Source organism: Pholcus phalangioides, unplaced genomic scaffold, assembly GCF_987345545.1.
Source record: "Pholcus phalangioides strain wild (caught in Gottingen) unplaced genomic scaffold, Ppha-v1.0 ptg000017l_1, whole genome shotgun sequence".
NCBI classification, from domain to species: Eukaryota; Metazoa; Arthropoda; class Arachnida; order Araneae; family Pholcidae; genus Pholcus; species Pholcus phalangioides.
In genome coordinates, this window is record NW_028301610.1 from 65,067,696 (window position 1) to 65,091,049 (window position 23,354).

At 33.9% G+C, this 23,354-nt stretch overlaps 1 protein-coding gene across 1 annotated transcript in view; it reads left to right on the forward strand.

Moving 5' to 3' along the window:
- The window catches only part of LOC149074642 (uncharacterized), a 233,868-nt gene that overhangs the window by 162,015 nt on the left and 48,499 nt on the right, over positions 1-23,354 (forward strand). The window contains exons 9-10 of the mRNA XM_089247053.1: positions 4,962-4,997; positions 22,327-22,485. Of these exons, the coding sequence (XP_089103179.1) occupies positions 4,962-4,997; positions 22,327-22,485 (195 nt within the window). The remainder of the gene's footprint in view (positions 1-4,961; positions 4,998-22,326; positions 22,486-23,354) is intronic.

Below are 23,354 nucleotides of genomic sequence, written 5' to 3' on the forward strand. Positions count from 1 at the left end.
GAAAAAGTCCATTTAAATAACAAACTTCTGCTCATAAACATGTGCGCACTGTTTTCCTCTTCTATGCTCGGAGAAAACCGGCCTAAAAACACCGGATTACTGGAGGGATTATTGAAAGTCTGACTCTATACGTAGTAGGATGGGAAACTTTATTTGAAGACAAAAATGGGTTTCAGACGCAAAATATTTTCATAAATCGGGTATACAAAGCTGGAAATTTGTAATTTTTTAAATTTTATCGTCTCGTTTGAAAATTATAAGTGATAAATGAGGAAGTTAAAGGTATTATTTGTAAATACAGACATGTCATAAATGGGTGTTTTATTGTGTGTAGTACTTATTTTCATTTTAAGAAAGGAGACAAGTTTGGTGTGCTATAAAATTGTTCACAGAAAGAAAAATTAACTGTCTAGAACGTGAGTAACTGAAAGAAGACTGCTTAATGTTCTTTACATCAATCGCCAAGTCCTCGAAGCGCATACGTAAACACGAAAAGTTGCTGGAGTGAGTGTAGCTCGGCTTTGGATGCTTGAGTTTCCAGCAGCGGTTCCGAACCTTTTCAGTGCATACGCCAAGCAGATCATGAGTAAATACTAAACAAGGTATTGAACGAAACAAGAGGGACCACCTTAGGGACCCCATGGATGGAAACAAAGTCCCTTTGGTCGGGTCCAGTGCCGAGTGGGGAGTACTGAGCTGATATGAATTAGTACGAGACAAGCAGAGCCAGTTGAGGGCCCCACATGGATCTGCCGGCAAATAGATAGAATTCTCTATCGAACGAGACAGACCACAGAGGGCTCACCTGGAATCACTGATGTAAACAAAGCTCATTTGGCCGATCCCATCACCGGCATTCAAAATCTGAACAGGGAAAACATCTACCCTGTGCTGTACTGAAACCGAAACTGCCTTATCACGGACCCTACATATGAGAGGACAAAAGCTGCGCCGCATAGGTTCAGCTTTTTATCTGAAGCCATGAAGTCATTTAAAGTTTGAGCGGTCACAAGAATTTTTCGCAAGCTCAGTGCGACTCGTTACGGGTAAGGAGGCTGTCGGTGTGCGCGTAGTAGCCTACCTATTTATTTGATAACTACTTTGTTGTTGTGCGTAAAGTTCATGCTCCCAAGGGTGGAGCTGACAGGGCCGGGGACGATTCTCATCATTTTTTTTTGTTTTTTTAAGCTATAAATTAACTATAAAAGGGCCCGTGAAAAGTCTGGTCTGGGGGCCCACTAGAGGCTTTAGCCTAGGGGCCCGCTCTAGGATGTGGAGGCCATGGTCAGGGCTTTAGATAATTTTTTTTCCTTCAAATGTTCAAGGATCGTCTCTCTTAAACGAGGTTTCTTGTATCCGAGTTAGCTTAGAATTCATTTCCTCTGGTTAACCGAGATCCTTATTTTATTCATATTAATTTGCCTAATTGTTATCACAACGTCACAAAGAGAAACGTTTAATACTTTCACAGGGATCAAAAAAATTAAATTTAAACGGAAAGTATCTCTCTACTTTGACTTGAAAAGCTGGAAAAAAGCATTTATCGAATACATTCGGATGAATTTTTATTTGCGCGCATTGTTTTGTCCGGTTAACTGTGAGCCTTAATTTTTATCAAGCGAAGGAGGAAGAAATAGTATTCTAGGAACATTTTAAAATACCAATTCTTCATACGCTTTTGATATTCTGCTCTCTTTTCATCTGCAAAGTTTTTATTTATTTGTACAATTGCTCATGATACTGTTAATAAAAAAACATTTTTAACTGGTAATGTGCATCAGAATTCCTTACAATGTTTATAAATATAACACACATTATTCATTCTGCACCTCAAACTTTTTTTTCGTACGGTATTTTTTGCGAGGGTAGCCGGCACACACGTTCAAATTTATTATCAAAAACAGCTTATTCATTAATTGTAACACCAGTTGCTGCAAGCAAGTTTTTAAATAAGTATGCTGCATATTGAAAAAATATAATTTTTATAAATATAAATTTTAATTTAGATTTAATTTTTAACTGCCTTCAATTTTTAATTAATTTTTATTTTCAATTAAAATGTAATCGTAATTAATTTTAATGTTAATTAATTTTTTAAATGAAAATTAATTGAAAGTTTTAAATAATTTTAATTCTTAATTAATTTTTTATTAGTTTTTTTATTTTAAGTACGTTTGGCACCTGCGGACACTAGTTTGGGTCTCACCGATCGACATCTTCATTGTGAAAAATCGCCCCCCCCCAACACATCACCCTGGATCCGCGCCTGTTCTGTACAGTATGAAAATATACATTTTAACCCTCTCAGTGGCTTTTACGAGATACCTCGCCTTCTTAAAAGCCTTTTATTTTAGCAGTGGCATGTCCAGATATTTTGTACAGGTGATTTTTCTCAAAATGCACCATTTTTTCCCTATATTTAAAAAATAAGAACCTGCTGAGAATCGGGTGAAATTGTACTTCATTGAAACGATATGGCACTTTACAGGGGGTTTAGTGACATTTATTATGTTGTGGAAAAGGTTAAAATCAACAAAATATTAACGTGAAACATGGGCTTAATTCCCACACTAGGTGCAGGGCCGCAACTAGTGTGGGGGGATAGAGCAGGCAGGTCTAGTGTCCTCCTCCTGGACTCTGGACTAGAGGAGGTGCCGAATTCACCCTTTATAACTGCGTCTTCTACATTACACTTGGTGCCAAAATGTGTGTTTGCCACATTTGAGAAAGTATCTAGTTGCGGCTGTAGATACACTGGTGAAATAAATTAAGCGAATTTGCATATTTTATCGAATTTCATGAAAAGAACTGAGCTGAATGTAAAACCACTGCTTCTAGATAAAAATGCAAATCTTGTACGTCAAATACATAAGCGTACACATGTGTGTAGGCGGAGCCAGTAGAGAAACAGGCTTTATAAGCGCACGTAAGTTAAGACGCATTTCGTTCGCTAGCACACCTCGGCGAATTTCTTGGTGTTATTTTGCAGCAATCGGTTAATTTCAAATTGTAACAGTAAAAATGAGTAACCACCAACGTTTAGATGATGGAATGAGGTGGCGAATTGTGGGGAGGCTAGAAGCAGGCCAATCTCACGTCCAGATTTGTAGAGAGTTCAATTTAACGCCCATAGTAGCGTGTAACCTATAGAAACAGTTCCAGGATACCGGATCCATCGAGAGAAAGCCTGGGCAAGGTCGTCCACGAGCCACGACGGCCAGAGAAGATCGCCATTTGTCGATTATAGCGAAGCGTAACAGGAGTGCTACAGCTTCTCAGCTCTCTCGTGACTTGTATGCAGCCACAGGAACCCGTGTATCAAGGGTGACTGTTTCCAAAAGACTTCATGAGAGAGGGTTGTTTGCAAGAAGACCTGCTGTTTGCGTCCCGCTCACTTCTACGGACAGGAGAATCCGTTTATCATGGTGCAGAGAGCATAGAGATTGGAGTATGGATCAATGGGCGACCGTTCTCTTCACTGATGAGTCCCGGTTCAGCCTAAGCACCGATTCTCGCCGTACGTTCATATGGAGAGAACCAGGGACCCGCTACCTACCCTCCAATGTCCGCGAAATCTACCATTATGGCGGGGGAGGTTTAATGGTCTGGGCAGGCATCATGTTGGATGGCCGCACACCTCTCCATGTCTTTGAAAGAGGCACTGTGACTGGTGTGAGGTATAGGGATGAGGTCTTGGAGCCCTATGTTCGCCTTTTCAGGGGTGCAGTTGACCCTGAGTTCATTTTAATGGACGATAACGCAAGGCCACATAGAGCTCTTCTGCTCGACGATTTTCTAGAGAGTGAGGATATTCGCCGGATGGATTGGCCAGCCAGATCTCCAGACCTTAATCCTATAGAGCATGTCTGGGACGCTCTGGGGAGGGCAATTGCAACTCGCAACCCCCCTCCGGGAACCATCCAGGGAATGAAATCAGAGTTGCTGAACGAGTGGGACCAATTGCCACAGGAAATGATAAACTGCCTTATTTCAAGTATGAAATCACGCTGCGAGACCTGTATAGCTGTAAGAGGGGACCATACCCCCTATTGACCCATCTATTAACCCATTTTTTTTGTTTATTCTGCAACCGCTGTTTCATACCTTCCGACTCCAACAAGTGTTACGCACGACCATGTGTGTGTATTACAATTATTGAATGGTTATTTGTTTTGTATTGTATCAATGTATGTACATATCAAATTTCATTAAAATCGGTACAGTAGTTCTAGAGATAATCGACCAAGTCTGCAAATTCTCTTAATTTCTTACACCAGTGTAGATGGCACCACCTTTTGAACACAAAACATGCTAGATTCTGGGCGCACACAAACACACTTAAGTTTCATCAACACGAATCTCCAATATTCAGGTCTGAAAATATGTGGCAGTTAAATGGCAACAAATCAGTGGTGGACCATCAGGGAGGGAAAAATAAAATCATTTTACCAGGAAATCGCTTCACAATGATTGGTATGAAATCCTTGCTCGTATGAATAGAGAATCGGAAGATAAGTGTCCGAGATAGTGTGTACTGAGAGAAAGAGAGAGAATCTCATTTGCTTTTTAAATTTAAATCGGAAGATATTATTAAAAGAGCTAAGATTTTGGGGCATGCTGGAAAAAAATTCAGAGATAACAGTGAATTATGGGAAGGGGGCATACTTTTATCAAGGTAATGTTTTTTGAGTGAGACCCCACTTTTCACTCAAAAGGGACCCAGATTTTTTGAATTTTGTAAATTAAAGTACAGCAGCATCTCTGGTACATTACATAAAATAAAGCTATTGACCAAATTTTATATTTATAACTTCAGTGATTTTTGCTCGTTAATGATGAATCAGTCAGTCAGGACATGTTATTTTCTATGTATAGATAAATAGAAGATTGGTTTATTTCATATGCTGTGGTAAAATTATTTCTGATTAGATAAAGTTGATTTTTTTCTCCCCCCATTATAGATATGGGAGAGTCTCCGATCATGAAGCCAAATACAGGTAATAATTAACTATTTTATTTTTAGGGTAACAATCTTTTATATGTATAAAGGTGTTTATTTTCATGTAAATGTTTTGATAAATGTTGGTGTTATCAAAACATTCAGAGTAATATAGATGACATTTATATAGAGATTTTAGGGAATATTGACTTTTTCAAGGAGCAGGTTGAAGCCACAAGGCCAGTTAATTTTATTAAGCCATCCTTATTGAAATATTTTTTGTTTTGTAAATTGTTTAGGGATAACTGCATTTTTAGTTCAATTTTTATTGAAAGACATAATTTTTATAAATTTTGGTTCCAATTTACTGATATTTGTGTTTATGTAAAATTGTGTATCAACTTACACTGTAGTTGTCCCACATATCTTGTATTTTGTGGAATATTTTTGTACGTACAAATATTTTGTTCTTAGGAGTATTACCTGCAAATACTTTGAGCTGCTCCTAATAAATAATTCTTTTCCAAGGGGTTTTATAGAAAATAGATTTTTTATAGAGACCCATATGTGTTAAAAATTTTCATTAGTGAAGTAGTAGAACCTGTTCCACGAAGTCATTAACAAAAAATTCAATTTTTTTTAAATGCAGTACTAACCAAGCAATATAGCATAGAACAAAAAAAAATTTGGAAAACTATCTTCCCCCCTTCAGAAATTTTTTCGCATATCGCCTTGCAACTGAAACACATTATTTGGAAACTTTGTATAATTGGATGTATGCTTCTAGGATCAACGATTCACTATCAACATAGAATAGACTCCTATGTTATAACCATAGCTTTTACCATCCCCCTGGACCATTCCATCACCCAATTCAGAAAACACTAGTATAGAGTATAGTAACCGAGAATTCAAGAGATATAAATTTTTTTTTTTACTCTTTTTGTTAACAAGTATGCATTTTTGTGAAAAGTCAGTTCTTGCATTAATTGTTAATTTTGGTTGCTTAGTTTAGGTTGTTATGGACATCCATATATTTTTCATGGAAATTTTTATTTATATCATTTTTATGTTTTCATTTATTTTCCTTTTTTTTCAGCCATCTTGTTGGGCTTGCCTATTGCGGCTTGAAATTTGTAATTTTTAATCTAATTGCAGATATTTCACTCACGTGAGTAACGAACATCTTCGGAAATCATACTGTATTTGTGTAGTTGTCTGGTTCGACTTACATTGTTTTTCTGTGATTGGCCAAAAACACTCAAAGTATTTGCCTGGTGGTTTCAATTCTGGCCCAAGTGAGGTGCAATTTTTATACGTCTTAGCCGCTGGAAGCAAAGGCTGTTGACTTTTATAATTTCATCTATTCTGTTAAAATAGTACACGCCCTAAATTTGTTGGTTCCCATGCAGAAATCAGATTTAGCTTGAACAGTCCTTAATGTTTCAAAAACTTTAGTCGGCAAATGAACTTCCCCAGTGTAACTGTTGTTACTTGAACTGTTCCTTTTATAGGGCTTTTTTTTCTTTTATATTTATTATTTTTTATTGCTTATTTTCTTATATAAGGCTTTTATTTTTGATACATAAGGCATACATTTAATTTTGTCATATTTACATATGACTTTTAAGCATATGGCAATGCTTTTAACAAGCAATTTTTTTAAAGAAAGCCACAGACATTATCTGTTCCTTTCTCTTGAACTTTTTCATAGTGACGAGTTAACCGAAATTAGCGATGAGTAAATAAGGGTTTAATAACATTGCTATCTATGGAAGCTGGACAGATCTCAAGAAAAACGACGACTTAACTGTAGTGATGACTTAATGAGGTTTTACTGTATTGTATTTTTAACGTCTTTTTTTTTCGTCCAACATGTTTTTGAGAAGGCAGGCATTGGGAACAAGGGTTGGCATTTTTAATGCAATTAGGCATAGCCACCCTTCAGAAACACCTACAATTTTCTAACCATTCATGGGGTTTCCCCCCCCCCCGATGAAGACCCACTGCATAGGTTCTATTTCACTCTCATAAAATTCAATTTTATTTCTCTTTTTCTTAAAATAATTCTTTTCTGTGTATATATAAGAGTGTATATATATATATACACATTTCTAGTGTATTTTCTAAAGCCGATTTCTAAATCCCAAATGACGGGCCTGGAAAAATGAAAAAAGGGCATTAAAATGTGGGTAAAATGATTTATCTGCATTTAATTCTGTTGCACAGGGTGTCTGTGTAAAAAGTTAATTTTTTTAATTTAATTATGTGTAACCCATCGTAACATGAATGATCTGATTCAGTTGAATACTCTTTTTCTAATTAGAAGTATACGTCTAGGACCAAAGGCTCACCAATAAAATGTCATGCATGCTATTACCTATGCACCCTGTATAGTGCAACTTTTAAGAAAATTCCAGTAGAATGTCGTCAAAATTCAGAAAGATTTATGATTTAGTGAGCACTAATTCAAGTTACTTGCTGAAAGTACTGTATGTTAGGGGATTTTTCACAAATTGTCATCTTGATTATTTTGAGTCATTAAATTTCCTTCAGTTGGTTCATTTCTACATCGGGTATGTGTGTTATGCTGAAGTACTTCTCTAACATACGTCAGCTCATTCGTCTAATACTTGGGGTCCAGATGCCAATTTATGGGAAATCCCCTAACCATACAGCTACTTTCAGCAAGTAGTTGGTGCTCACTAAATCACAGACATCTTTCTGAATTCGTAAGACGAGTTTTCACTAGGAGTTCTGAGGTAAGTAGAACCGCTTTTATCATTTGTGCGAATTCAACCAAGCACCTGCATTAGAGAAGTCGATGAAACTTGCAAAGCAGGTTTTGACTCTTACTTTTTTAGGGCTAATGTTTTAACCCTTTATCTACTGACGGTACTTCAAAGTACAACTTTCTTTTTCATCCTGTCATTTTTCCTAAATACATTGTTGGGCGTAGGTATTTTTAAATATAAATTTTCACAACTATTTTACGATTACCAGATGACAGCACAAGTGTAGGACACAATTAGTTTTTTAAATGTAATGAATGTTTATAAATAAAAATTTTCACTTTTCCATAGTTGCCATTGTAAACAGTTTTTAAGTTTCAACTTTACAGAGGCATAATACTAGAGATTTAGTTGAGGTGAATGCAAAATATTTTTTCCTCTACTCATTATTGATCCAAAATTTTGTTTATGTCAGCACTTTCATGAAATAATACCTATGTTTCAAATACCAAGCACATTTGTGACTGATACTTACAAGTACCGTCAGTCAAGGACGTAACTAAGATTTTTGCCGCCCAGGACAAGCATGATTCAGCCGCCCTCCAAAACTTTAAAATTTTATAATTTTGTAATGATGTTCTTTGTTCCCATGTAAAACAGCCTTCCGGGGCCTTTGGTTCCCCCTCTAGTTATAACCCTGCCGTCAGTATATGGTGAGGTGTCGATTGTGTAAACAATAGTGAATTGCAATTCATAATTTGAACATGTAGTTTTTATTTTTATAGCTAATGAAATCTCAATATAAAAATATTCTGTGGACTAAGTGAAAATCATGAAAATCTTCATGGGGATGGATTATCGTTGTATTAAGAGGCAGACTATCATCATGGTGCACCACCAGATTTATGCTGTTCTTGATACATTTTCCAAATCCAAGTTGCTCTCTTTTGCGAAAAAAAATGAAGCATCCTTAAAAAATAATCCAATCATCTTGAAATTTTGCATGCGAATTTCCTTCATGCCAAGTATGTAAATGATTAAATTTTCAAGGCCAATGAATATTAACTTCAGTCATAGCGTGCATTTCTACTGTGCAACTATCATTGTTTAAAACAGGTAACAATCGCAGACGGTTTATGTTTTCTCATTGTCAGCCTTGCAGTTCCCTGGAGACACAACCAATAATGTCGTTACGATATTGTTGAAGACCTTATAGCCAATTGGACGATTTTGAATATGGTCACATAGTTGGGATGCCTGAAGCTGGCTGGTCATACCGAGCAATAGGCCGTCATCTGCACAATACGGACATGGCTGTGGAAAGGTGCTGGCAGCAATGGTTGCTGAAAGGAACTCGTCAGCAGAATGAAGGCTCTGGAAGGTCAAGGTGCATGAATGAAAGGCAAGACCAGATTGTGGGACAGGCCTGAACTGCCCGAATGGCATAATTGTCTGCTATCCACAACGTGCTACAGACTCTTCCATACCACCTGTGGCACCTTCCATTGTTCTACAATGAGCCCTTGCCTGACTGGAAATGTTCTGCAAGAGTTTTCTACTTAAAATTCTTCTAGATTGTTCTGCAAACATATGTCACAGGTTTTTCATATTCTGCTTTGGGGCCTGTTGGTATTTATCACTTAAATATATAAAAATAGATTAATTAATAAAATTAAGTTGTGTGTGTGTGTGGATGGTTTGCTCTTGTAAAAGTGTTTACTGCATTACACTTTTGCATACTACACCCTGAAAAGTGTTCTCTAACAAACTTATCAAACTTAAACAAATTACATATATATATGGTTTTCTTCATGGTAAAATGAATAAAGCTCCTGCAACTGTTATGTTACTCAACATATTCAAATTGTTAATTTTATTGTAAGCGCAGAGTTCTGATGTTACTTCAAAGTAAACCTCATGAATCAACTCATTATAAACAAACTAATTTTTATAAAAATTATTTTCATCTTTAGGTCTTAATTACTATTAAAATGATCTACCAAAAAATTTACATAATTTCATTTTTTCATAATATGGTGGATAAAGGATTAAACTTATTTTCTGCATTGTTCCTTTTTCAAGATTAATTTTTAGTTGGAAAAGGGTTCCACTTGTCTCAATAAGTGGGGCAAGTGAAAACTGGATGTTTGTGCTTTAACCATTTTACATACAAACTTTTGACAAGAAATTTGAATTATCTCTATTTAATGAATTGGTAATAAATCTGGTAATTTTGTCCTAACTTAACCGCATATTAGAAAAAGGGGAAAGGAAAAAGTATTTTTCACCCCCTCACCCTACTATTCCCTTTGCTCTTACATGCACATAGCAAAAAGATACATTATGTATTGAAAAAATCATTAACAGGAGTATATTAATTTAATTTTTAATTAGGAGTTGGTTGTTATATTTTAGAAATACCACATCCACATATTTGTTATGAGCATCTTTTTCTCAGCCACCTTGTTGGGCATTTTGCCTGTTGCGGCCTTGTATTTGTGTATAGAAAGAAAGGAAAAGCAACTTTTCTGTAGATAGGGTTACTGTAAAGTTTTGCGGTGGTGAAGAGAGAGGAAAGAAAACAATTTTTGGAACTTATTCTCTCCACTGGTGTTTGGACACTCGTGATCATAAAGAGGTTAAATTTGTTTACAATGATGATCATAAGTAAAAGCAGTATGAACAAAGGGGGCAAAAATGCATTTGAACCGTAAAAAGCCCAAACATTTTATTACTCTCGTACACAAAATTAATTAACAACCTTATTACACAGAATACTCACAATGTTAATTAACAACTTTGGTATGTATTAAAAACTCCAATATATAATAACACTTCTCTCTCCCCCACGGTAAATATTAACCAACATTGCACGAGGCAAATCAGAAGGGAAATAGTGAAATTGAGAAGTGAAGAAAATGATAGGACTTCATTGCTTTTAATCATACTTTTGTCTTGAATGGTGCACCATTGAAAGGTAGATGTATTACGGATTCTTTTAAATTTTGCTTTCCAACGAGTCAACTTTGTTAGGTGCCCAACAAACATCTTTATTGACTCATTATTTGTGAGGTTGATAAGAACTCAGTCACCAACCTTTGCTTCTGCCAATCTCGAGGGATTGGAAGCTTGCTAATGTGGTTCCAATATTTAAAAAGGGTGCCGGAGAAGCAGTGTCCAATTATTGTCTAGTAAGTTTGACGAAAATTTTGGAAATTATTATTAAAAGGCAATTGGTGAAGTGGGTAGATGAGAATAATGTATTGTCAGATAATCAGCATGGGTTCAAAAAGGGGAAGTCATGTGTAACCAACCTCTTTTGCTTCTGTGATTAGGTTTTTACCGTACTGTCCAAAACCTTGCCAACCCTGGTTTAAATACATAAATATATAGCAAAAATATTGGCTATAAATATTTCTGCTAATGGTCCATCTGATGTTGCATTGTAATAAAAATCAGATCAGACTAATCAGACTAGAACTGTTGTTGAATATGTTAGCAGGGTTTGTACCGTGATTAAAACTTCTTAAAAAAAGTCATTAATTTACATTTCCATTTTTAAGGACCCTTGAAACTCCTTATATAAAATTCCTTAAAATCCTTTCAGCTGTTTCTAAAAAAAAGTGATTATTTTTCCCCACCCAGGAATATTCCCTACTAAGGTGGTTGATGAGTGCTACTTGATGTTGAACAAAGGCCCCTGAAAAAAGAGAAAAAGGTGTGTCAGAGGGGAGCTTTCTTTATATGGGTTTTTTCAAGGCCACCTCGTAGAGCAGTGTTTCTCAACTGCTGGGCCCTGACATCAAACCGGGCCGTGAGTGGTTCTCTGTCTCATTTTTGCCCATTAATTTCACATTAGTCGTATGTATGACTGGGCCTTTCCACTCACATGAACGAAATCAACTAGGCCATGGACTTCCAAAAGTTGAGAACCACTGCTGTAGAGGATGGGAACAGATCTGCCAATGACCAGCACAGCTAAGAGGTAACAACACCTGATTGATCGGACTCCAGTGGCCTCACCTGCTTCTGATATGCTGAGAAAGGCGATAAAAGAAGATTGTTGTGCTATCAAAGAAATTGAAATAAAAAAGGAGTTAGCTAAGCTCTAAATATTTCTGCCAGAAAATGGTGATACTACCAGTGGTGAAAAATCTGCACTGTACTGCGCCTAAATGAACATCCTGCCCCAGGATGTATTTTCGTAGTAGTTATTTTTCTGTGCCAAATAGCACTTGTTTGTCATTTATTTTTTTTATTTTTTTTGTGTACTTGGAAACTCCTTGAAATACTTTATATACCTGCCTGGTATGTATCAGTGTCTAATGATGTGCTCAGCATGTTAAATGCCTAGACTTTTGGAAAATGACTGTAAAAAAATATTAGCCAAAACTTTGTTCCTGCAAGCTGCAAAACTATTTTTTCCCAGAGAATGTGTTTTATTCTCCTTCACCACCACTTCTCCTATCTTCCATAGTCACACTCAAAATTATCTGAAATAATTTTACAGTGTAATTTCACTCTTCTCCAAATTTTTAAGGGTAGTTTTGAAAAAAGAATGGTATTTTATTATGACAAAAAAACTAAAAAATTACATAAAATTTGAAAGAGTATTCTTACTCCTCTATGAAAAATTTGGAGGAGTAAAATTGAATTTCAATGTGTATTGGGGAACAGTGGTCGCTCTATCTTGTGACCTTCAAAAGTGGAGATCTCTGTTTTAAAGTAGTTTGAGTACTGCAAACAGAGGCGTATGTTAATTTTTGATCAACTTGGGGGCTTGTGCCCTCCAAGCCGATCAAAAATTAGTGGAAAAAAATCAAAAGGAAATATCCGTTTTATATATGCTATATTAATCAATTTCGAGTAATTTAAATTTTTTTTGAAGGGTAGTAACTCGGAATTTCTCTGGGAAAAAATTCTTGTTCCCCTCCCCCTCCAAATGTCAATCTTGCATATGCCCCTGACTGCAGAGTACAGTATTGTATTGGGGGGAACTCTTGCTCACCATGTGTGCTTTTTCACATTTTGCAAGCACTACAAAGATATTTTTTTATTCGTTTTTTTAAATAAACACGCCGAGCCGATTATCTATCCAATCTCTCCATGAAGGAGTTGCTGTAACTCAAGAAAAATTTAGAGGAAATTAGAGACGGGGTTTTTTTAAAACTTGTTTTTGGATTTTCTCAGCATGTTCCTGCAGTCGATTTTATCTTCAAAAATCTAATTGGGATAATCATGGCCCCTTATTTTAATTAGCTGCCCCTCATTGGGCTTTACATCGTGAAACCCTGTTAATATCCGTGATCGTGCAGCTGAAGATGGTTTACTCTAGTCCATTGTTTCTCAACTGCTGCCCATTACCAGTCTTACTGGGCTGTGAGTGTGATTGACTGTTTCATTTTTTTCCATTAATTTCTCATTGGCAGTGTGTATGACCATTCCTTTCACTTGCACGAAAGATTTACCGGGGCACTGGCTTTCAAAAAGGTTGAGAATCCCTGCTCTAGTCTACCAACTTCAGAGCGCAAATGTGAGACGGTTTTCATTTTCTCAGAAGAAAAAAAATTGCCACTGCAAGCAGCAGAAATTACAGTGATTGATCATCATTGTGTCAAATCCTGATGTTTTGTGGAAGAAATTCACAAGTAAAAGAGCTAGTCCGCTTGATTACAAATGCTAATTTGTCAACTTTGGCAAATAACGTGTGTTAAATCAACAAACATCAATCTGAAATAACTGAATACAAAAAAGACAATCATTCCTTGAGATTAAGAACGCTTCGATGAGATCACGAATCCGCATTCTACAGGTTGACATCGTTGATCTGCAACAGTACTCCAGGCGTATTAATATTGAGATTCTTGGCCTTCCTGAATCAGAAAATGAGGACATCCAGAACATTAAATCTACAATATTACAGATACTTGATCTGCTTGATTTGGAAACTGATATCAGTGCTATTTATCGTGTGCCAACAACAAAGAAGGATAAAATTAAGCCCATTATCATGCAGTTGAAGTCCGAAGAAAAACGAGACATTTTTTCTAATGCCACCCGTAAAATGAAAATGTGTGCATCACAACTCAATGATTGCCTCCGTCCGAACTCAGTATATTTCAATGAACACCTTGCGCCTTATACGAAACTATGCTACCTTGTACTATGCTAAAAAATTCAAATCGGATAATAATTTCAGTTTTTGTTGGACTTGTAATGGTAAAGTGTATTTGAGGAAATCGAAGGACACCGGGGTGTACAAGATCAATCATATCATATTTGGTATGTACAAACTATCACTTGATAAAATGTGCGCTCTGGAGTCTTTCCGATTTCATACATGTTTTTTCAATACCTTCAGTTTTGATTTACCGTCTCAAAAATTTTACATAAAAACATATAATCTTCTGCTTAAATTTCATCTAAAATATTATGGTATCCAGTTTCATAGTCGTTAAATTTACAATCAAAAACGTAAGCTTGCACTACATGTTTCTGAATGTTAATCTTACTATTGTAAAATTGGGAGTCAAATCCCATGTTTCCTCCAGGGTGCTGTTATTCATTACTTTCTATGAATCTGTTTTTCTTTGAAAATGTGCTCGAATCTAAAATTCATTAATCTCGGCACCCTGGAGGAATTCAAAAACTTTTTGCTTACTCATAATGGGTATGATCATTATAAATTTTGTGTCATTAATATTGTGGCACTTTAACATATGTAGCTTAAGAGCTAATTTTGATCAACTTATGGTGTTCTTGAATAAATCTATCAATTATATTGACGTACTTGTTCTTTCTGAGGTTTGGGTTTTTGAGGACGAGGTTGATTACTATAGATTACCAAATTATAATTTATTTACAAGATGCAGAGAATATAACAGTTCGGATGGTATCTTTGTCTATACAAAAAAATCTCTTCAATTTGCTGAGCTCGGTTCCATCTTGATGCAAACAGGTGAATTAATAGTTATTCAAGAACCCACACTAAAATTTATCATCCTGAACATATACAGATCACATTATATTCCCAGCAATGCAATGTGTTGAACTTGATGCAATTTAAAAAAAATATTAAATGCAGAGATGTATTATTAATTGGCGATATAAACATACATTCTTAACACAAGTACTGGTATTCAATCCAATTATCAGGATATGTTATCCGGTCATGGATTCACCCCTTTAATACTAAAAATTACAAGGCCACACCTCTAACTCTTGCATTGATCACATCTTCATTCATATAACTCAATTGAAATAAAGGAAATTTCAACTATTTTAACTACAGACCTAACAGATCATTATCCAATTTTATGTAATCTGAAATTTTTATCGACTAATCCCAGTACTGATAATACTGACAAGAAACACTTAAAAAAAACTGATTTGACTGGTATTTCAGATTATCTGCAACATTATAATTTTGTTTTTACAAGTGAAGGTCCAGGATTTGTTTTTGATGAAATGATCTTTAAACTTAAAACCATAGTTAACAATCACACGGTATACCCTCAAATTAACCCAACTAAAAAGCAACATAAACCATGGATTACTCCAGAATTAGTTGATCTAAGATAAAACAAAAACTTTTTTTAAAATCTAAAAATACCCATTTGACATCTTTATTCAAAATGTTTACAAAAACGTTACAAATTATCTCAAAAATCAAATTGAAGCAATGAAAAAAAATTATTATTCAACTCAATTTTCAAACTGTGCTACCCCATCCGAACATTGGAAATTGATATACACAATACTTGAATCTGATAAAAAAAAGAAACTCTTACTGCCTTCCGAGACTAATTTTCACAATTGCTAACAAATACTTTTAATTACCACTTTATAAATATTTCACAACAAAATCATGAACATGATGATAGTTTTGAGCAATTTATTCCTCACAGTGATAAATCCATTTTTCTAGCTCCTACTGACAGTATTGAAATCCATAGAATAACAAAATCACTCAGACAATGCCTCTTGTTACAATACTTTAACTACAAATATTCTCAAAAGTCTTCCTGAATGTGTTTCAATTACTGGCAGACCTAATTAATAATTGCATTGATGAAAGAGAATTTCCTGAATCCCTTAAATCCACTATTGTTATTCCTATTTTTAAAAGCGATGACCCGAATCATATTAGCAACTACAGGCCTATCTCGATATTATCACCTATCTCAATTAATTGAAACATTAATTAAAAGACAGGATTATTTATTTTTTAAATAACAATAAATTCTTTTCTAATAATCATCATGGTTTTCTCCCTAATAGGAACACAGAATCTGCTCTTTTAAACTTTTCTGAATACCTCTACAGGAATATTGATCAATCCGGAAATGCAATAGGCATTTTTCTTGACATAAGAAAATCATTTGACAGTGTAAATCATAAAATATTGTTATCAAAACTGTATTCCTATGGAATAAGGGGCATTGCTTTCGATTTTCTCAAATCTTATCTTACTAACAGAACTCAGTCAAATGCAATAATTTTTCAAGTAATGCCATGGAGATGATCATAGGAGTCCCACAAGGATCTAATTTAGGACAATTATTATTTATAATTTTTATCAATGATCTCTGTAATTTGAATATCAAAGGCAAAATCTTCACATTTGCTGATGATACAGTAATACTTAGAAGATGATCTCCCAACACTTATCAACAATATAAATACTGACCTAATAATAGTTTGCAATTGGTTCATTGCTAATGATCTCCTAATCAATGTCTCTCCAAAAGTCAATTTATCAACTTTTCATTACAAAATATTCCACCTATTGCCTATGACATAATTTTGCATGAACCAATTTGTACTATCAATAATTCATGTAACTGTCAACGTCTAGAGCAAATATCCACCATAAAATACCTTGGTATTTATATTGATCAAAATTTGAAATAGCTCTCTCATTTTAATTATTTAAAAGCAAAAACCTCTGTTTCCTTATTTACAAATTGTACAATCTGAAACCATATGTAAACCAATCTTTTTTGTTGACGTATTATCATTCAATGTTCCAATGACACTTACTTTATGGTCTGCTACTCTGGGGGTAGTGATTATCTTACCACCATTGCTCCCTTAATTTCCTTACAAAAAAAAGCTATTAGAATTTTTAGGGGAAATTACATCACTCCTTCAAGTGAACTTTTTCTACACCTAAATATCCTACCCTTAAGGCATTTATATTTTTTTAGATCCATACTTATAATCAAGAAGAAAAAGTTCCCTTTACCTTTGAATTCTTCACAAACATCCAATAGGCATTACTTTTATATACTCTCTGCCTGTAGTTCATAAAAATATTCTCAAAAAACATTTTAGCTTCCTGATTCCTAAATTTTATAATAGCCTTCCAAATGAACTTTTACAGCCATCCACATATTCGATTTTCACAAAACTTCTTAAACAATACTTATTTCAAATAGTCAATATTGAAAACTACTTTTGATTTCGTCCTCAAATTCGCACTCCCTTTTTTGCTACAGATTGACTTCCCGCTCCAACTGGTTAATTTCTCATTTAAAATTCCTTTTTGTTGTCAGCTCTGCTGTACTATTTCAAAATCATATTATATAAACTCATGTTGATTTATCGATTTTTTATATATAAGTAATAATGCACTCCCTGCCCGTTGCATCATTATATTGTATTTTATATATAACTTATGTATTATATGCGTGAGAGTATATTTTGATTTTTTCATTTTTTTTCTCCTCCAAAATTACTAAACACTGTAATTATATTTTATATTGTCAATTGTTAGTGTTTATAAATTAACTTCATTGTAACAACCAGTGTGGGACCTAGGTGTCTCCTTTGGTGGTTTTCATTAATCAAATGTAATACTTTTATTAACCTTATATTAATTAATAAATTGATTTGATTTTGAAAAATGTTGCCAAATAAATGCTAAATCACCAAACATTGTGTTGAGTTTCCCGAAATTTGCTCCCATTTTGCAACAATTTCTTTTTGAATATAACTAACCAGAAGCCAGCAGGAATCATACCAATAAAATTGAAAAAAACTAATTTCAAATAATTTTTTGTGTAAGTGTTGATCCACTTTCACAGAGGTGAATACAGAGTTTCTACAAATATAGAAATATTAAGAAAATATTTTTCATCTTTGGTTCTTTTATTTTAAATTTTTGAGGGGCAATGGATATCACTTAGAATTTTTATAATTTATGTGATGCTGTTACGAGTTATGCTTTTGACCCAAAACTTAAAGGTTTTAAAACACTTTGGTGACAAGAAAACTAATAGGCACTGACTATCTGTATGTGGATTGATTATTTTATGAATTCTTATACTGCTGGGTAAAACACAAATAAAAAGTTTTAATTTCTAAACTGCTTTACGTTTATATTTTTGAGAAAAGAAAAAATTTGTATGGCAGAGTCAAAATAAATTTGCATATGTCTCCCTTTTTTCTTTAGCTATAAAACTTGTAAGTTATGAAGTTTGCAGTGACTCCTTAATAACTCAATTTTTATTTAGGAAATATTGTATGAACCCTGGCTAGGATATTAAGGATTCACTAGGGTACACTAGTATTCTCTGGCTTACTACAAAAATTTTTATTAACAAATAAGGAATTAAGTCTGTGTCAGCTGAATCTGAACTATTTAATTAAAAGCATATAATTATAATCAGGCTTTTTCAGGATAATGAAGATCCACATTGATCAAAACCAGGTCATTAATCATGCGATTGAAGATTGTTGAAAGTATATTGTGTTTATATGAAATATTAATTTAATTCATATACATAGTATGAATTGGCAAGGTTTGCTAATTCATATATATAGTATGAATTGGCAAGGTTTGCTTACAAGTTCCAATATTAGATAATTAGATAATTCACAATTTTTTCTTCTGGTTGGTGTGGTGTTTGAATTTTTTTATCTTCAGAGTTTTCTCTTAGGACAAAAAAAAATTAAACGTGACAATCTCTGTTCCTGTACTGTCCATGTTAGAATTAATTTACTTTAAGATTTAATTATGTGTGATTCTTTTCCATAACAAATAAATCAGGTAAAGTGAAGTGAGGGATGCCTAAGTATCAGAAACACCTACTATATTTAGCTGCTCTGTTAGATTAACTTTGGGCAGGAATGGTGCAATGGTAAGATGCTTATCTACCATTTTTAAGGCTACCTTTGAGACTCAGAGTTTGATTCCAAGGATTAGCAAAAATCAGTTCTTTTCCCATCAAACCTGAGGCAACCACTGATAGATGAACAGCCTTCTCAATCAATATGCCCTCTCTGAAAGTCTTCTCGATGTTAAAGATGAGGATGGAAATATGACATGAGAGACTTTATAGATAGAAAGATTTCTGACCTAACTCGATCATAAGTAAATTGCTGTATGGCAATGTGAATAACAAGAGTTGGTGTTTGTTGAAAAGAGTCCTTGGCTAATTTAAAAAAAATTTCCTACATTCTTAGCTGGTGAATAGTTAGTATTTCAATAAATTTAGAATAAAATCTAATTATTTTCATGAAATGTGGAATGAATGACGAATAATCTTTTCTCCCCAAATCAGCCATCTCCAATCTTTGTGCCGTGTTTTTCAGATTTGTGATATTTGCTTGTTTCACCCAGAGTTTGTTTTTTGGTAAACCATAGATAGATATCATGGTGTATGTATCTATCTGATCTAACCGCTACCAGGCATTTTGTTGAACTAAGAAGTACAAAAATTACACCTCATCTGGACCAGAATTGAAACAATCAGTCAAATAGTTTGAATGTTATTGAACAATCACAGCAAAGCACTGCAATACCAGCCAGACAATTGCTTAGAGTTTGTTCTTGCATCACTTGAACGATAGCGTGATAATAGAATTGGGTAGAAACATTCACAAGGACCAAACAGTCCAAAATCCTGTAATGCAAAATGATTCTCCAGATAGCTTGATATGAAAGTTCTTTTTTGTTCATCTAATTTTTAAAAATTTTGCTTTGTAGGTACTTATATATCTATATAAAATAGACATTTTTTAAGATTTAAAAAGTGTTATGCAAGAAATCCTAATGTGTGTGTGTGTAATGTTACTTTGAAGACCGACCAAGATGAAATATCAGTGTTTTAAAAGGATTATCATTACGTTAAAAAGCATCATTATCATCACCCACACAAAATTTATGCTGTTCAAATCTCTTCTAAATTGGGGTAGTTATTTCCACCAGAAAATATATATGTTCAATGAAAATAGTATGTATTGATACCTCAATGATAATCGTCTATGTAATGATACTACTCTCTGGTCCCAATGCACTTTTCATAGTGTCAATATATTTTATCTATAACAATACTCCTTCATAATGATACATTTCTTCGATCTCGAGTGGCATTTCTCTATTTTTTGCTGCAAAATGTTATAAATGATTAGTTGATTTAATAAAATTTAATAGTTTTGTAAAAGTGTTTACCACATTACACTTCTATGTTATTACACAAAGTGGCAATACCAGCAACTTCACTAACACTTTCAGTGAACAGATGGAGCAATATTGACCCACTGGAAGGACTTGGGGTCACAGAGTGTCTGTTATTGTAATGCCATTTTTTTTCTTTTGTTTTGCAGTTGTTTTGATTGTATTTTTTCTGTGTAGTGTTCAGTCCAAAAAAAAATACTAATGTGTTGAGACTAAGAATAAATACAAGTGACAAGTTCTAAAAATACAATGAAACTCTTATGGGACGTCACCCCTGTTCCGCAACCAACTTCTCTTTGCAGCCAGCAGACAATAGGTTCCATAGACATACTACAAAAGCCATATCCATTCCACTGCCACCTCTGCATTCAGTCAGCGGATATCCTTTCTGTGGCCACTTCCTTATAAGAGTTGAAAAAAGTTTTCATAATTTTTTTAAAATTCAGTGACATCAGATATAGTTATCTCTATAACTTTATAAATCAGTATGAATACCTTTTTTAGATGAATCAGATTTTCTGTTATGTGTGATACTATCTGGTTAAAAAAGTGTGTAAATGAGATGACAAAGCCTAATGCTGTAAGGTTGATCGTAGCTGATAAGACAGTTTAAAAATTTCACCCCCAGAAGGATAGGGTAAACAAGAAAATAAACCTCTGATCTTTACTGAATAAGTAAAGAATGTGAAAGTTTTGACTTTGTGGAAACTTATTTCACTTTTTAGCACTCAGAGATACTGTAGAACATCAGTAAGAGAGTACAAGTAATGCTGGGAGAAAGAAAATATACAGTGCTTACTATAAGGAAAGAACAGATCTTTGTAATACAGATTCAGGAATTAATCTGATCTGGTATTTAAAGTTCTGCATAAATTGTGTGTTTTTTTCAAGTACCGTAAATAAATTGTGCATAAGACTTTGTCATCATTGAAAACCATTATTTTGACACGTTCCCCGAAATGAATTTTTTTCTTTTCTACCATCGTCTGACTTCTATTCCGCTGTCACCACCACAGGTGGCAGTCTTAGTGAAATTTCACTTCATGTTAAATTTAATTTTGAGACAAAAAATTTTTTTGTAGTGGTTTCAAAACCTCTTTAGCAATATTCTAGAGAGATTTATCGTAGTAAATTGATGTATTTGTATCAAGAGTGCTTTACTATTAGACTGTCATTCCAAACAAGATTTGAAGAAAAAAAAGGCAATGTAGAGGAATTTCTCAAGTGTCATTATAATGAACTTTGATTATATATATTTATGCACAATTTTTGATTTTTAATTTACCTAGCGAAGTATGTGTTTAGTGTAGATATTAGATGAAAATTTGTGTTCATCTGTTTTATACAAATACAAAACCCACAACAGGCAAAATACCCAGCGAGATGGCTGAGAAAAGATGTCCATAAAAACGTGGATGCCAAATATATTTAAAATACAGAAACCCAAAATAAAAGTGGTAGTTACAAAAAAACTAATAAGTAAATAAAATATAATATATGGTCCACAAAAAAATTGCGGTTGTCTTATCTAAAGGTGTGGCTATGAGTATTATACATTAGTCCTTGAGTGGTTTGCTAAACTTTCTTATCCAGTTTACAGCCAGTTTACAGTTTATCCATGTGTACAGCTATCACAAAATATTTCATTGTGAGCACATTAAATGAATGGTCAGCAATGAAGTCTTTAAAGGAGCTTGCATTTCGTCTCCTTAATTTTTTTATAGCCAAGGCTATGTGGCACTGCAGTCAGAAACAGGTTGTGTGTGGGGAGGGGAAAAGACGAGAATATAAAAAAATGCAAAAGCATGGCAAATTCGCAAAGCAAAATCACAGTTAACAAGAGTTAAAGCATGTAAGACAATGTAGACACTCTTTAAGTATGGATAGCTTCTCAATTTAGACATCAATGACAGTTATATTAAGGGCTCTGTCTTGATCATTTTATGAATTGCACTTGGAAGTTTATTCAGTGTAATTTTTTTTAATGTACCCTTAAAGGTCTTATTTGAAATTTCCATTGAAACAGCAAAAGTAGCACTATGTTATAACAAACATTTCAGTGCTAAATATTTATTACTTTCCCAATCTTTTGTTACTTATTATTTTGTAAAGACTATCAATATCTGTTGGATGATATCCTTCACAATTTGCAATACTCAATTGTTCTAACAGAAATTTTTGTTACGCTCTAGATTGTGGAGGGAACAAGGATGAATATGGAGGTGCTATTGAACTTCAAGTTCCTATGTCTACTAAGGAAATATATGATTGCATTTGGCTAATTTCCCCCCCACTGTTTCTACAACAATCTGCACTTCTAGCTGCCTCGATATCTAAATTCCACAACATAGGTGAGTTATTGGTAAAATTTTTTGTATGAAATTTTATGAAAAGTTACATGTATAGTTTTAAAAAACATTAGATAGAATCTCTATTCAGGCCAGCAAAATTATTTTTTATGGGTCATTCTCATGAAATTAGACAAAAAAAATGGGAACTATTAAAAAACCAAAAAAAAAAATTCTTAAGGGCATTTCTTTAGCTGTTAATAAATGAAATATAGTTGGCAATGAAATTTGTTAAAAATTCATAGTGAAAAAAAAGTAATTTTTATTTAACCTTGTTAAGAGATAGGTATATTTGAAGAGGCATTTTTTGCTTGTTTCAGCACTTAAATTGATATTTATGCTTGACACTTGCAATATGTTCCATCTATTTTGGTAAGTCACTTGAATAAACAATGCTACTCTGGACAATTTTTTTTTTTTATTGAATAAACAGCACAATAGACAAAACAGACGATAAATTATAAACGAACACTTTTCGATCCAAAGGGATATAAATAACCTTCCATGGGTTGTGTATTAATGGGTATACAAAATTTCTTGGCAACATGCAAAGGTATATTCTACAACAGCTGCAGAGAGAGAGTGTGTGTGTCCCCCATCAAATATATTGTTTCTATATGTTGTACTAGACTCTGTATTACATGTGATACATTACAGATATATTTTCTTACATCGAACATCTATACATATTTTTCTCCTTAAAATTTACAAATTCATTAATCATAGAATGAAACGAACCATCAATATCTGTTATTTCCAGTATGCAATTTTTTATATCCTTCTTAAACATATAAAATGATTTCTGTGCTGTTTAAATAATATCAAATTCTCTACATATTCTTGGAGCAAGAAAATTATTTTTTGAAAATTGT